The sequence below is a fragment of the Macrotis lagotis genome, chromosome 1, assembly GCF_037893015.1.
Source record: "Macrotis lagotis isolate mMagLag1 chromosome 1, bilby.v1.9.chrom.fasta, whole genome shotgun sequence".
Lineage (NCBI taxonomy): Eukaryota > Metazoa > Chordata > Mammalia > Peramelemorphia > Peramelidae > Macrotis > Macrotis lagotis.
Genome location: NC_133658.1, coordinates 653,669,600 through 653,684,837, shown reverse-complemented (window position 1 = coordinate 653,684,837; position 15,238 = coordinate 653,669,600). Strand labels below are relative to the sequence as shown.

At 35.1% G+C, this 15,238-nt stretch overlaps 1 protein-coding gene across 1 annotated transcript in view; it reads left to right on the top strand.

Annotated features, from left to right (window-relative positions):
* The window catches only part of PLCL1 (phospholipase C like 1 (inactive)), a 417,242-nt gene extending 403,789 nt beyond the window's left edge, over positions 1–13,453 (top strand). Inside the window, exon 6 of the mRNA XM_074215381.1 lies at positions 6,775–13,453. Within this exon, the coding sequence (XP_074071482.1) occupies positions 6,775–6,957 (183 nt within the window). The 3' untranslated portion in view covers positions 6,958–13,453. The remainder of the gene's footprint in view (positions 1–6,774) is intronic.
* Positions 13,454–15,238: the final 1,785 nt, after the last annotated feature.

The following is a 15,238-nucleotide window of genomic DNA, read 5'->3' as shown; positions in this document are numbered from 1 at the left end:
TTCTTAGAAATTTGACTCAGATTGAAACATTAGGAACTCAAAAAATTGTAGTCTTGGTAAACACTGGATAAAGTCAATAGTTGATCTGTAAGGGGCTGGGATATATATTTCTGGAACATTCTCATTCATAGTATTGCACTACTGGTCTCACTTTGAGTCATAAGAATTATATTTGTATAATTAATAAAAATGAATATAGATAAGAATTAATACTATTTAGTCTCCAAGAGATCTCTGAGGACTAGTTATACTTCTACTCTCCATCATCTTAATATTTCTGCCAACTATTTTATCTGATATAGACCATGGTATATTATTCAGCTAAAGTCATACACTCAAAGAAGACTGTTAGGGGGAGGGAACAGAGTCTGGTAGAATTCCAGCTTTCTCTTCAGATCCTATAAATCTTTTGATGCTATAAATTTTTACTTCAGCAGATTTTAGTACAACATTTAGTGGATGTCATTTACTGTGAAGAATGAACCATTCACATTTATATGGCAATTTCAGTTTTATAGTCACATATATGATCTAAGTGACTTGTCCACATAAACATAGGTAGTTAAATATTGGAGGCAGGACTTTATGATTTATTTGACTCCAAGTCGAATATTCTATCCACCAGAAGAGGACCTTATCCCTATACTAAAGGGGCTTAGCATCTAGTTGAAAATGCTAGATATCACAACTCTCTTCATACGTGCTATACAGTCCTATATGCTATTCTGTGTCATCTCAGATTCCTCCCATAGGCTTCCTGGAATCTGTCTGGTATCATCTCCCTCCTCATCTCCAACTCTGAAAATCTTGAGCTCCATCCAAGATTCTGCTCAGCTCAGGTGCTTTCTTCTCCAGGAGACCTTTCCTGATACACTGATCATTAGTTCTTTTCCTCAACTGAGATTATTTTGAATTGATGTCAAGTTTACCTTTCCTTTACATCCCAAAGTTTTCCAAGAGAATATTAGTACCTGGGGAGCAGGAACATTGTCATTTCTGTCTTTGTATCCTCAGAATCACAGAATCTTGAATAAATGTTGAATTGGATTGATCTGAATGGTGGATAGATTATTTAGTTTTTAGTCAAGAAGAACTAAGTTCAAATTTTGCCTCAGTCATTTCATTTCTTATTCCTTGGTCAAAGATAATTAACTTCTCTAAACCTCAGTTTCCTCTTCTGTTAAATAAAGAGTTTGGAATAGATAACTTTTAAGCATTCTTCTGGATCAAAGTTTATGGTTCCATGAACATCATAGTTAAGGAAAGAGAAGCATAGTGCTTTATGAAAGCTTTTAAGAGAAAGGAGTATCTCACCCTGGGGGAGAGAAAATTGAATCTGAATTTTGAACATGGGAAGAATTTCAACAGGTAGAGAGCTGGAATTTCATAACAATTTAGCTCAACAAAGTTACCAAAGGCAAAGATATAGGAAAACATGGGACTCTTTCAGAGGATATGGGGTAGTCTTTTTTGGAAGGAATTATAGGAGACATGAAAAGGAACAGTGTGAGATTGGTCTGAGAGTCTCAGCCTAATGATAATAATTAGATAGCTACTATTTATACAGAACCTACTCTTTCCAGTCAATAAACTAAGTACTTGATAAAAATCCCATTCTACTCTTAAAACAACTGTGGGATGTAGATGCTTTTATCCCCATTTTACAGATGAGGAAACCAAGGCACATAGGTTAAAGGGCCTTGCCCAGGGCCAAACAGCTAGTAAATGTCTGAAAATAGATTTGAACTGAGGTCTTCCTGATTCCAGTTAGGCCTGGCTTTCTATCCACTGCACTCTCTAGTTGTCCTATGAAGGACTTTGACTGACAAATTAAGGAATTTAGGTTTCATTAAGTAGGTTTCTGAGTAGGAGAATGATGTGATCAGAGCTCAGTAACAAAGATTCATCTTCGAGTGTTGCAAACAGGCTATTAAACAACCATTTTTGAAGTCTCTACTCTGAAAATCATATTAGCTAGGTTCTAGAAATACAGATTTCTAAAACAAGGCAGTCTTTGCTCTAAAGGAACTTATATTTTTCTGGGAGGGATAGGGCATGTATACAGATAAGATGAGGTTGTATATAATGAATCAAAAGCGATATAAGCAAAGACTTTTAGGGGATATTTGAGGAGAAAGAGAATATTTTTAGGTAGAGTGACAGAGAGATATCTGTCATAGAAAAGTTGAATCAAGAAGGAAGGAAAGGTTTTTTGAAAAATGGAGATAAGAAAGGAGAACATTTCAAGTTTGGGGGATGGTCAACTAGAATCAGTAAACTAAGACCATAACTAGCTAAAACTGGGTCTGGGGAAAATTCTGTTGTTTACTGTGAAAAAGGAAAATTTCAGAGAACAGTTATACTGCTGGTGAAGTCACAATTGGGGGAAGGGTATTTTATCCCTTCCCAGACTCACCGCCTTAGAGTCATGAGGGAAGGAAATCCCTGGGAAATCTCTTCATCCCTCCAGAGGTCTGAGGTCTAGGGGCAGGGATGGTGGCCTGCATGCGGAGGAAGTATCTTTCTTCCTCATCCTATAAGAGAGGTCATTTCCCTGTTACAAAGCCTTCTAAGAAAAGTATAAAGCAAGACAGACAACCCTTTTGGGAGTCATACTAATAAAAGAATAATTAAGTGGTACAATGGGTAGAGTGCTTGCACTTAGAATCAGGAAGGCTTTTGTTCAAATCTGACCTTGAATTTTTACTGTGTTATTCTGGACAAATCATGTAATGTTTGTTTGCCTCAGTTTCCCCCTTGTAAAATGAGAATAATAAAATTATATATTTTCCAGAATTGTTGAGATAATAGATGAAATATTTTGTTTAAAATATTTTCCAAATCTTAAAGAACTTTGCACATATACTAAGTCCCAAGGGAACAAATATTGTGCAATTCTTAGCTTCAAAGTATAAACAGTTTAGAAGGAACAAGACATGTACATGAATAAATTTAGTACAAATTATAGAATAGTTCAGGTCATAGTAGAGGTCAGTGTCCTTGAGTACATTGCTTTCTTCTCTTCCCACATCGAGGGATCACTTTCAACTGAAGGATCAGGCAAAACATCATAGAGAAGATGCTAAGAGAGGACAGAGTTATCTTTATTGTGCACAAGTAAGCAGATACATATGAACTACAAATAAGGATACTAAAGTAAGTGAATGTGACTTCAATCCCTAGTGAAATTTTAGGTTATATTATTAAAGGTGGGTATTTAGAAAGCTGATATTTCAAAATTGCTATATTTTCTTCAAGAGTCTAGGACCAAGGTAAAATGCAGAATCATCTTACTATTGATTCCTCTCATTTTCTTTTTTGTCAAGGTTTCTAGACTGTTTAATCAAAGGAATGCTATAGAATTAGTAAGACTGGATTTCAGTAAGACATTTGACAAATCTTCCATGATATCCCTGTGGACAAGATGGTTGATGTTGGCTTGAGAAAAGTATAATTAGCTTAGCTTAAACCTCATTGAATAAAGTGGTTCACAGTAATCCAAAGAAAGTAGTCATTAATGAGTCATTGTTAACTTGGAAGGCTATAGTAGGATGATTCTACTTATGTTCTGGGTCCCAGACTATTTAAAGACAGAGGTATATGGCACATACCACATTTGCAGATAAGAAATAGAGAAATAGCTCTAATATATTGTTGATAGATTCAAAATCCCAAAGGATCCCAATCGATTAGAATCATGGATGTATCTAAAAAGGTAAAATAACACAAAAATAAAAGTTAAGTCCTAGAATTTGTTCAAAAGAATATATATATATATATATATATATATATATATATATATATGTTGATAGAAATATGATATTGTGAAAAAAATCTGGAGTTTTAATGAATTAAAAATTCAATTTGCCCAGCAGTGTGAAATAGTTAAGAAAGCTAATGTGGTGTTAGGCTGCATTGAGAGAACTGATGTTCAGGACAAGTAAAGTGATGCTTCTGTTGCATTATAGATTATTATATTGATTTTTTTTTGATCCAGTACAAAAAAGAACATTGATAAGTATCTCCAACTATAGAAAAGCATGCAACTAGCATGGTATGGAGACATAATTGGTTTAAAGAAGTGATGATATTATGCCTGGAGAAAAGATTAGGATGGAGATGGGTTGTGGGATTAGGGGCTTGAAGAGAAGGAAGTTTTGAAATAGCCAAGGTGAGAATTGCATTAGGGAGATGGTAAGAGAGGACTGTAACAATGAAAGTCTATTTGGGATTATACATCACAGAAAATGCCAAAAGACAGAGAATCAGTGTTGGAAGGGTTGTGGAAAGACAAACATATTAACACATTAGTGGTGGAGCTTTGAATTGGTACAAATATTCTGGAAAGTAACTTGTAAATTTACAAATAATGTCACTAAAATGTCCAATGTTTTTGATCTACAGATTTCTACTATAGATGTAAATTCCAAAGAGGTCATTAATAAAAAGAAATACTACATATATACCAAGTATTTATAATAGAATATTTTTTGGTCAGGGATAGCATGCCCCTGGGTTCATGTTGCAAGAGAAGATAGAAGAAACTTCTAAAAAGGGAGAATAAGTTGGGGTGAGCAAAGGTTACTTCTCCCTGTTTTACCATTTTGCTTAAGTACCACTTTTATTGGGAGTAAGGAATAGGGATGGGGAAGGGAGAAATGTCAGTTAGTCACTTGTCAACTTGTCAGTTGAGATATGGCCTGGCATCTTGTTTCTTCTTTTAAAAAAAGGCATTAAGATTCTGGCAGGAAAACTTCATTCTTAATCCTAGGTAGCATGTCGTTAGCATTGATTGCCTTTAGTTCTTACTTTTTTAGCTTCTGCCTTTTCTATTTTTTTCTCTCTCTGTGTTATGTAGCAAGGACGTTTTGTCTCCTGGTTTATCAGGAGGTGATGTCGTCATGTTCTTGTGAGCTGGTACAAATTGTTTTCCCCAATTTGCTATTGTTTTCTAGAGAAACTGACTTCTGTTTACCAGAACTGGCACAGTCTGGTGCTCAAGCCTACTGCTAACTGGTGGCCAAAAGAAAATTCTGGTGATGCATTGGTTAATTAAATTGTAATTAAGAGGTTTTAGAAATATTAGATACTTACAGGGTAGTGGGAGAAAATATGTATTTGTAATATAGATTTTGTGCATTGTGTTTCAGCATTCCCTGGAAATATGACACTGTCTTTTCTTCTGAGAATGCTGCTATAATTAGGAAACTGATTAATCAAAGAATTCGGGGGAAGTTTATTCTGAATGCATTTTGCAGCAGTTCATTCAGGAGAGATATTTTTGCTTGAAATCAGTATATGTATGTTCATATTATCTATGCTGTCTGCCTTCTACAAAGGAATAGGTGCATGTACAAAGACGACTGAGGCAGGGTCTCTGCACTGTCTTATTGTTGAGAAATATTCTGGAGGAATTTAATTCAACTCTTAGCATTAGAGTAACTTAGAACTGGAAGATAATTTAGAGGCCACTGAGTCTGATCCCTTCATTCTGCAGAAGAGGAAACTGGGGCATAAAGAAGTTAAATGAGTTGCCTGGGTTCACACATCTAAGTAAGTGCCTGAGGTAGGATCTGAACCAGATCTTCCTTAGTCCAAGACCTGTATTCTTCCTATAATTCTTCATTGCCTCAATAAGGATTTATTGTGTTTCAAACACACATATTATCCTTATCTCTCTAACATCTAACATTTATTTACCCATATCTTATATTTCACATATGCTCTCTCTAAATATAAATAAATATGATAAAACATCAATATTTAAACCATCATATGTAAAATATGCAAACCATAATATATCAAACATGTGATTTATAACAATGTGTTAGATAACAAACACTTGGGAAATAAAACACACATAATATACATAACACAACATATCTCAAACACACATATCAATCATATATTTATAAAATATAATCTACACAAATAAACTGTATATAATGTAGTATATCAAACAATTTGTTAAACACACTATATACATATATCACACTTTATAAATTAAAAACTCATGACATATAAAACAAATAATATAATACACTATAAATATGCATTGTTGTATGAATGGTGTATGTATGTCACACATATATAACAAAACCTACTTGATATCGAACACATATAATATTATAGACATGTGTGTGTATATAAAATGCCAAACACTAAGTATATAAAACAATCTACTAGACACACATTATATTATTATTATTGTTTATACATTATACATATCTATGTATGTTTATACATACATATACACATACCCCCAATCAAACATGTATATATAATTTGCATTCATATTTGTCTATGCATGTTCTATGTCTATGTCTATGTATGTGTATACACATACATGGTAACTCAAAAGTCTCAATCAACCAGTCAATCATTAGGTACCTACTCTGGGCTAGGCCCTGTTGATAAGTACCGTTTTTAAGGAGCTTATAGTCAAATGGGGTAGACAACATGTAAACAAACACATGCAAAGCAAGCTATATATAGGATAACGAAGAAATAGCACCCGAAAAAAGAGGAGCTGGAGAAGATTTCCATTAAAAGAAGGAATTTTAGTTGGGACTTCAAGGAAGCTAAAGGAGATGAGCAAGTGGAGTGGGGAATATTGTTGGGAATAAAATAATATGGGTCATATGTTTGGGAAGAATGAACCTGTGATTCATTTACTTAAGCAACAGCATGAGAAAATTTGAATTAATTCACTTTGAAAAAAGATCTTGGCTCATTCCTAGTTTCCTCTGTGTTCATCTTTGCACCTATGTACAGGGACAAAGCGATCTGTTGAAGAATGCCAAGAATGAAGCCCTGGAGAACATGAAGCAGATCCAATTAGCGTGTTCATCCTGTGGCTTGAGCAGAGCAGCTGCTGGTGGCGCTGAAGCAAAGAGCAAACGGAGCCTGGAGGCGATCGAGGAGAAGGAAACTGGTGATGAGAATGGAAGACTTTGAGCTGAAGCACAACCACTGGGCTTGACTTTTAGGTCAAGGACTTGAGAGCATTTTTTAAGAACATTTAGGTATTCACAAAGAATGCCCTCTCTAGGGTGTTGGAAGTGCACAGATTATTTCACAATGTCAGTATTTTATTGTGGTTAATTTATCTGTTAAATCCCTTTGTAGCCAAGTTTTAAAATAGATCAGAGCTCTGTATGTTTGTGCACATGTGTATGCACATGAGGGAGAGCGAGAGATTGTGTATGTTGTGTTTCCATGTACTCAGTCCTCTCCCAGTTTTCTATCACCTCTGTTAATTTTGAGATTTCGAAGAGTACTCCTTGTAACTGGGTTTGTACCTATTTTACATTCTTGCTTTTGTCATTTAATTAAGAACTCTTAAAGAATCTCATTGATGAAGGAAGCCAAATTTACCATAGATAGATACTTTGATAGCTTAAAAAATATAGATTAGAATAAATTCTCTGAATCACAATCTTGATGTGAATCAATAAAAACAACAAAACAACAGAATTTATGGATAGATCACTAAAGTTATTGCATTCAGTCTTTGCTATTTAAAATTTAGTTTTTAAAACGCATTTATTAGAATTCACTGAGACCAGTGGACTAGCAAGTCATGAGTAAAATAATGTCCACCTACTAGTGACTAGGGAACATAGTCTGTTTGCAATTAGGGTTTTAATGCAGAAATGATATCCAGGGGTTCTGAAATTTCAGTGTTGGTATTTGCAGAGTTCTTGAACTACATAAATCACAAGCCTTGTGATAGGTTTGTATGATTAGTGAAGGCCCATTGAGAGAGTGTTTCTTGATAGGAATTTTAATGAAGAGTGTCTAATTGCTCTAAATGGGTTACAGGATTGTTGAGCTCAAATATCACTGAAGCCACCTCTCTGAGGCCCAGGAAGGAAGCTCCAAGTAAAGGACACCATTATTGCTATATTGTTGTTGTTGAGAATGGGTCTCTCTATTTTGCTCTGGCAGGAAGTTTAATAACCTGAACTTGTCCCACTTCCAAATCTGAAACCTTTGACCTGTTCTGTTTCCAGCCCAGGCCAATTAGCCAGCTTAGGTACCAACCTCTCAAGAGACCCTGGTGCTGGGCTTCTGCTTCCCTTTAGCCCTCCTGCAGCTCAAAACTCCTTATCTCAAATCACCCTTCAGCCCAAGCCTCCCTCACAGCAGGGGTTACAGGTGTGTGTGCTGCTACACCCAGTTAAGAGAGCACCATTCTTTAAAGTGATAAAACATTTGAGTGGCATAGATATCTAACAGTGGGGTAATTTTTGAGAAATAACAAACTTCAAGGCACTTCTAATACACATCGGAAGACAGATAGGTCAATGAAGAGATAAATTAGGCTTCTATCATGGTAGAATCTGTAATATTTTTATTATTCCATCTTATTGATAATGTACTTGAGTGTAATATGTATGTTATCTCTGACAGAACGACATGTTCTATGGTTATAAAAAAGAATATATTTATTTAGAGCATTGCTTTTATTTTGAAAAGCTACTTAATTAATTTGATTAACAAATGTGCTAATTTTTTGAATTTAATAGAAGGTAATTGTTGAAAGTTTGCCTATCTTAAAATCTAATATTGCTAGTATGTTAAGTTATTCTGACTTCCTCATAAAATTATGTTCATGTTGCACATTACTGAGAGAGTAAAGAAATGAAAAAATCTTTGACCTGTTTTTCTTTAGTAAATTAATAGAGAAGGCTGGACTTTAAAGATAAGTGGGATCAAGTAAGTATCTATCTAATATCTGGCTTATAAAAAGTATGTTGCAAAAAGTTTTGCTATTTCACAGTGGCTCAGTTATAATAAGTGATGAATTTATTACATAAATGAAAATTTTTAAAGCCAAATTATGACTCGGTGATTTCAAAATACTTCAGTAACAACTACTGACAGAAGTAAGAATAGTCTTTGAATGAGAACAGGATCAATGTGTATTATTTAAGGGATTCCACTTCAAAACTTCTGTTTAAACACTTAACACATCTAAAGTTTAAACTTATCTTTAAAGGGGCTCACATTTCTTTTTCCTGGTTTTGTTTTGAAGAAAGACAATGAGGTCAAAGTGATTCTTAATCTTGTAAAAGGCTATAAAAGGTAATTAAAGAACATGCAATGGGACAAAATGTTGTGATAGTCCCTTGATCAAAGAAATATAAGCTAAGAACAGCAAAGATCATAATCACAAACTTTTAGGGTTAGGAATAATCTCAGTAAAATCAGGTTGAAAAGGAATTCCTATAACCAAAGTATAGGGTGAGAAATCATGTAGCCTTTAATTGAAGATCTCCCTCACAGCTTTTTAAGAATTCATGTTAAAATGGTAGTTGTCATGACTTGCTAATTAGTTATTATTATCATTATTACTATTATTAAAATGAAATTTTTAAAATATTCAGTTTATAAGGAAGTCATACACACATAAATTATGGATAGGAATGACTGTTTCATGTCTTCTGAAGTTTTCATTATACATGAGTATAAACCAACTTCAATAGAGGTTTTCACCTTACAAGTAAAACTTCATTTACCCCAAGTTATAGTTATACTAGGTAGAATGTCATAATGGAAGGAGGCCTGGACTAAGAGTCAGGACAACCTGTGTTTAAGACCTGCCTCCAACATATACTAGTTGTGTAATTGTCCCAGGAAATTCTCTAAGACTTTGAGAGTTGCCTATTACTGATGAAGGGAATTTCTATATTTGCTTTATACTAGTTGTGTATATGGCAATTAGGTGGCACAGTGGGTAGAGGTTCTGACCTGAAATCAGGAAGACTCCTTCCCTAAATTCAAATGTGACCTCAAGACACTTAATTAGCTATGTGACCCTGGGAAAGTCATTTAACCATATTAGTATCAATTTTTTCATCTATAAAATGAATTGGAGAAGGAAATGGCAAACCGCTCTATTATCTTTACCAAGAAAACCCCAAATGGAATCACAAAGAGTTGACTCTTATAGAAAGGACTGAACAACAGCAACAATAACAAAATTATCTGTATAGCCTCTCAATGATGTCTGTAAGATACTGCTTATCTTGTGTGGTCAATTGGAGCAAGTGGGACAATCAGAGGACAGTTACTTCTGGAAGTCAAGTCTCCAAACAAAGTTTGTTTGGATCTATACATTGTGTCTTCTATATCACCACAGGTAGGTAATTGCAGGATTTTCAAGACAAAGGATAGTGGAGTGGAGCTAGCCTTATTTAGAGCAGTATCCTGGGATCTCAGCTTCTTAAACTAGCTTACCAAATAGAAAGCGGAGTATTGAGGATAATAGGATTTACCTAGAAAATTTTAGCTAGAAAGCTGTAAGAGACTTTGCCAGTTATGCAGTCCACACTTTTTTAATAGGTGAGGACAATGGAGGCCAAAGACATTTTTTGCCCTAGCTTACCTAGTGGTAGATGATTTACCCTTATACCAACATTCATCCCACTGATTTATTGTTTTCTTTCCATGGCATGTTTTCATTCAGGAAAATGTGTCGTTGGAATGTTTGGAACATTCTAAAGCCAGGAATCCTAAGGCCATGATTCATTAAAAAGCCATAAGACATGGACATACCTTTCAGCATTCTTGGGTCAACCTTCTCTTTGATGGCACCATCTGGGCAATTCTGATATGAGCAACCTTTGCTGCAATGATAGAGAGAACATAGAATTCCATCTTGTATCCATCTGTTTCCAAATATACCACATAATAATTCTTATCTCTTTTGCAAAAATCTTCCTTTGGAATTAATGTGCTCTCTGTACCAGATTGTAGGTTTGCAAATAATCTTTAACAATCTTTTAAAAACAAACAAACCTAGAAACAACAATAACAACAAAACACAACATAATTGTAAATTCCTGCAATTTTCAGAAGACATTAACAACTACTGGTGTCTAGGGAGGGAGGCAAGCAAACCACTGATACTCGAAATTGTCAAAGTTTTTTTTAAGCCAGTGAGACTTTTCATTTGGTTTTTTTTTTTTTTTGGTATTACAGAAAGTCTTTGTAACTTTTGAAACAATGTTTGGATCTACACATTAATACAATAACTTTTCTGGTTATGATCGATAGTTTTTACCTTTTTTATAGGACTGTTGTTAAAAGTTGAATATGATGGGATATTATAATATCCCCAATGCGTTTTAAACATGTCTCCCAAAAGTTTTTTCCCAGTGGTTCAATTTGCTATACAGACTTAAATGGGTCTATAGTTTTCTTGAGTGGAGATGACTGCAATGAATCAACATGGATAACATATGGAACCACATATGGAACCCAAAAAAGGGTCTAGTCTTACTCTCTCCCTTCCCATCCCCTTTTACAGATGTGAAAGCTGAATGAGGAGAAGTGATGGTTCATAAACTCAAGTATTGTAAGTAGTGGATTTGGTATTAGCTCCAAGTCTTCTGACTTAGAATTTATTTGCTTTTTCTACTATCCCACAGCTATTCCTTTGTTTTTCATGCTTATTTTTACCACAACTAGACTTCTACTTACCTCCTCCCTTTGTTTCTTTCCCTTTCCCAAGTCACCCAAAATCTTTGACTGCTCACATGGTTTGGATGGGATAGGATTCATCAACTCTATTCCTTCAGATGAAGTGGAGAACCAAAGACCTTGCCACCTGACTTTTGCCTCTTAAGGTCTTCCAGATCTTGCCATCTCCTCTGACTCTATCCTCTGCAGACCCCTGGCATGGTCAAATGAATAGTTATTGATGTAACCAAGAGCCTCTGGTCCTTGCCATCAACTGCCTCTGATGTACCCTAAGAACACTCAGAATTTTCCGATCAGAACTGTAGTTATATTTTCCATAATTTGAAATATAGCCTTTTCTATTTGTTTCCCATGCTTGACATATGGTAAGCACTTAATTAGTGATTTTTTTCATCTGTTCCTTCACTATACTGTAAATACCTCTCAAAAAAGAGCTTTACTCAAAATAGAATGAAAATTAAGATGACCATTGACAGCTGCATCATATGGGTTTGCAAGGTCTCTGCTACTCTCTCTTGTCCCTAGGATGCTGCTCTCAGTGTCCATCATCTATTCACGGTCTCCTTCTAGTGTTCAAATGTTCAAATCCTTGAAGTTGGCATTTAAGGTGAAGAATGTCAAACTTCAAGAATCCAAGTTGCTTATCTCGTTTTTCCTGTATGTATTTTGTTTGTACAGAATTATTTGTGTGTTGTCTCTCCCATTAGACTGTGACCTTCTTGAGAGCAGGGAATGATATTCTCTCTCTCTTTTTCTCTCACTCCCCCCTTTATCCCCTCTTCCCTCTTCTTCTTCTTCCACCCTTCTCCCTTTTTTGCTCTCTGTCTTCCTAGGGCTCAACAGTGTCTGGCACATAGTCATGCTTAATAAAAGTTTATTGACTGGCTGAATTCACTCCAAGTTTACTCCTATTTTCTCTGGCAAAGAAAATGAACTTCAGCCTGAGATGGGTTAAACACAAAGAGTTACAAAGACAAGGAAAGCCAAGAAAAGTGAGGAGAGAGTAAAGGATTCATTATCGAAGTGTCCTCTCACTATCTCTCTCTCTCTCTCTCTCTGCCTCCATGAATTACTTTCCAAGGGAATGAGAAAACTTAACTGATGTTATTGCTTGAACTGGTGAGATTGCTTTTGAAGTAGCATTCTAGAAACCAGGAAAATTGCAGTGAAAATGCTAACAGGCAAATTTTGTCCCAATTTTTCAAAAGGAGAGGAAGATGGACTCAACTAATTTTTAGCAGACAGTAAGGATATTGAAATTCTAGAATGAATGACTACTTTGATGATTAGAAGAACATTTATAATGGAAGAACAATTATAATAATAATAATTACAAATCAGCACAAACCCAAGAAGGACAAATCATATCAGACTTAACTTCACTGCCATTTTGGACAGTTTCTCACTCTTTGTTGGTTGGTTAGTTAAGCTAGATCAGCAACAGGGACCACCAGACCAAGGAAAGATATGTCTTGTGAAATCATTTGGTCTGGCATTGCCAAGGCAACCCTAGGCAGGTCTCAAAATATAATAAATCTAGGGGGTTTTTAGGGGAAATTAATTGTTTTACCAAACTTAGCAAATATATCAAATATAGCAGGCTAATTTTTAAGTCAATAATTTTGTATAGCCCATGAATGATGCAATAAATATCTAAGTGGCCCTTGTCAGAAAAGAGATTACCCACCCATGGTCTAGATCCATGATGTCATTGCTAGGGACTCTTAGGAGGAAAACTTTCCCCACTGCTGCAGGTAGCAATTGGTCTTCATCTTAGGGTCTCTTTAGACCATTACAAGAGGGAATTGAGAGGTTAAATGATCTTACCATAGGTTTACAGTTTGTATTCTTGGCAATATTTGAATCCAGCAATTTATAGTCTTAGAGAGCAGCCAAAGGTTCTCAGAGATTATACAACTTGTCCAAGATCACATAGCCAGGATGTGTCAGAGGCAGAACTTGAACCCAGAAATTTCTGGCTTCAATGGAAGCTATATATTAAAATAGTTATATATATATATACATATATATATGTATATATATACATATATATATATATATTTTATATATAATATGTTTTAAATAAAATTTATGTAATTTAATTTATATATAATTTAATATATTTATATAGAATATATACTTACATAATTTATATAAAATATGTTTTATGTATATAATATACTTTGAGACAGGTAAAAATTATAGATGCAACATATGTATTTGCATTTGATTCTGGATGCCACAATTTGATAGCATCATTAACAAAATGAGGCAGGTCCAGGGGAATGTGCCCAGGAGGGTTAGCATATGCAAAAATATATGTGTAGACAGGTAGTAGTAATCTGAGATTTTAACCTAGAGAAGAGATTGGTGGGAATGGAAGGGAGCAAGTATTTATTAAGTCACTATTTTATGCTAGGGACTATGTTGAGAACTTTAGAAATAGTATCTCATTTTATCCTACCAACAACCCTTTTACCACCCCATTTTATAATTGGAAAAAAAAAACTGACACAGACAGAAGTGAAATGATTTGCCCAGGATCACACAGCATCTGAGGCCACATTTGCATCAGGTCTTCCTGATTCCAGATCCAGGGCTCTATCCATTTAGCCACCTGGCAATTTTTATGTAGGTGACTGGCAAGGCCTTCTGATTACTATCTATAGATATTAGCAGGTTTGACTAGTGTAAGGAATGTATTTGTTGTTTTGCTCTAGAGGGCAGTGAATAAAAACTAAAGGATAGCAAACTATGGCTTCAATATAAAGAACAATTCCCTAACCATTAAATCTTTCCCTAAGTGAAATAGGCTACATTAGGCAGGTCATGACTTCTTCATCCCTGATTCTTTAATCAAAGGCTGAACCACTTGCATAAGATGTTATAGAAAAGAACCATGCTTCAGGTTGGAATAGGACTAGACAGTCACTAAGACCATTTCCCACCCTGAGACTCTCTAGTTCTGAGATAATGCAGAAGTATTTGGAAATGTCTCTAGGGTGGTCATCAATTTCCTCTCCTGGGCTCCTTCAATCTTTTCTTCATCAGCAATTGTTTTAGTCCCAATAGAACTAGTCACTACATTATCAGTTCTTATATCCAGGTGCTAAGATTTTAAAGGAGATTTTAAAAATCACTCTACTGATTATCCAAATGAGAAAAATCACAGCCTATTACAAAAAGCATGTTCACATCAGATCCTGAAACATAGCAAAACTATATGTAATTGTGACATAAAGCAAATCAACAAAAGGAATGTCTTTTGGGTCTCCACTTTTTCACCTACATGGCAACTAGGTGGCCCAATGAATAAAGTGCTGGCCCAGGAATCAGAAGAATTGAGTTCAAGTTCAGCTGTGTGACTCTGGACAAGTGTTTTAATCCTGTTTGCCTCAGTTTCCTCATCTGTTCAAGAGCTAGAGAAGGGAATGACAAACTCAAGTATCTTTGCCAAGATTGCCCCAAATGGGGTCATTGAGAATTGGACATTACTGAAATAACTCAACAACTTTCTCTTCTAACGTGACTATAAGATTTTTCTAACCTGTATAATCTGGTTCAGAGAATACCTGGATAACATATTTCACTTCTCTTGATTAATGCATAGAAAGTTACCCACAATATCAGGACTGGATAGTCAAATTGACTTGAACCTTGAAATCTAGTTTCAGAGTTTATTGGGTGTACTGCAGAAGTAGAACAAAAGAGATTGAAATTCAGTAAGCATGAGTGAAGGCCAAATAGA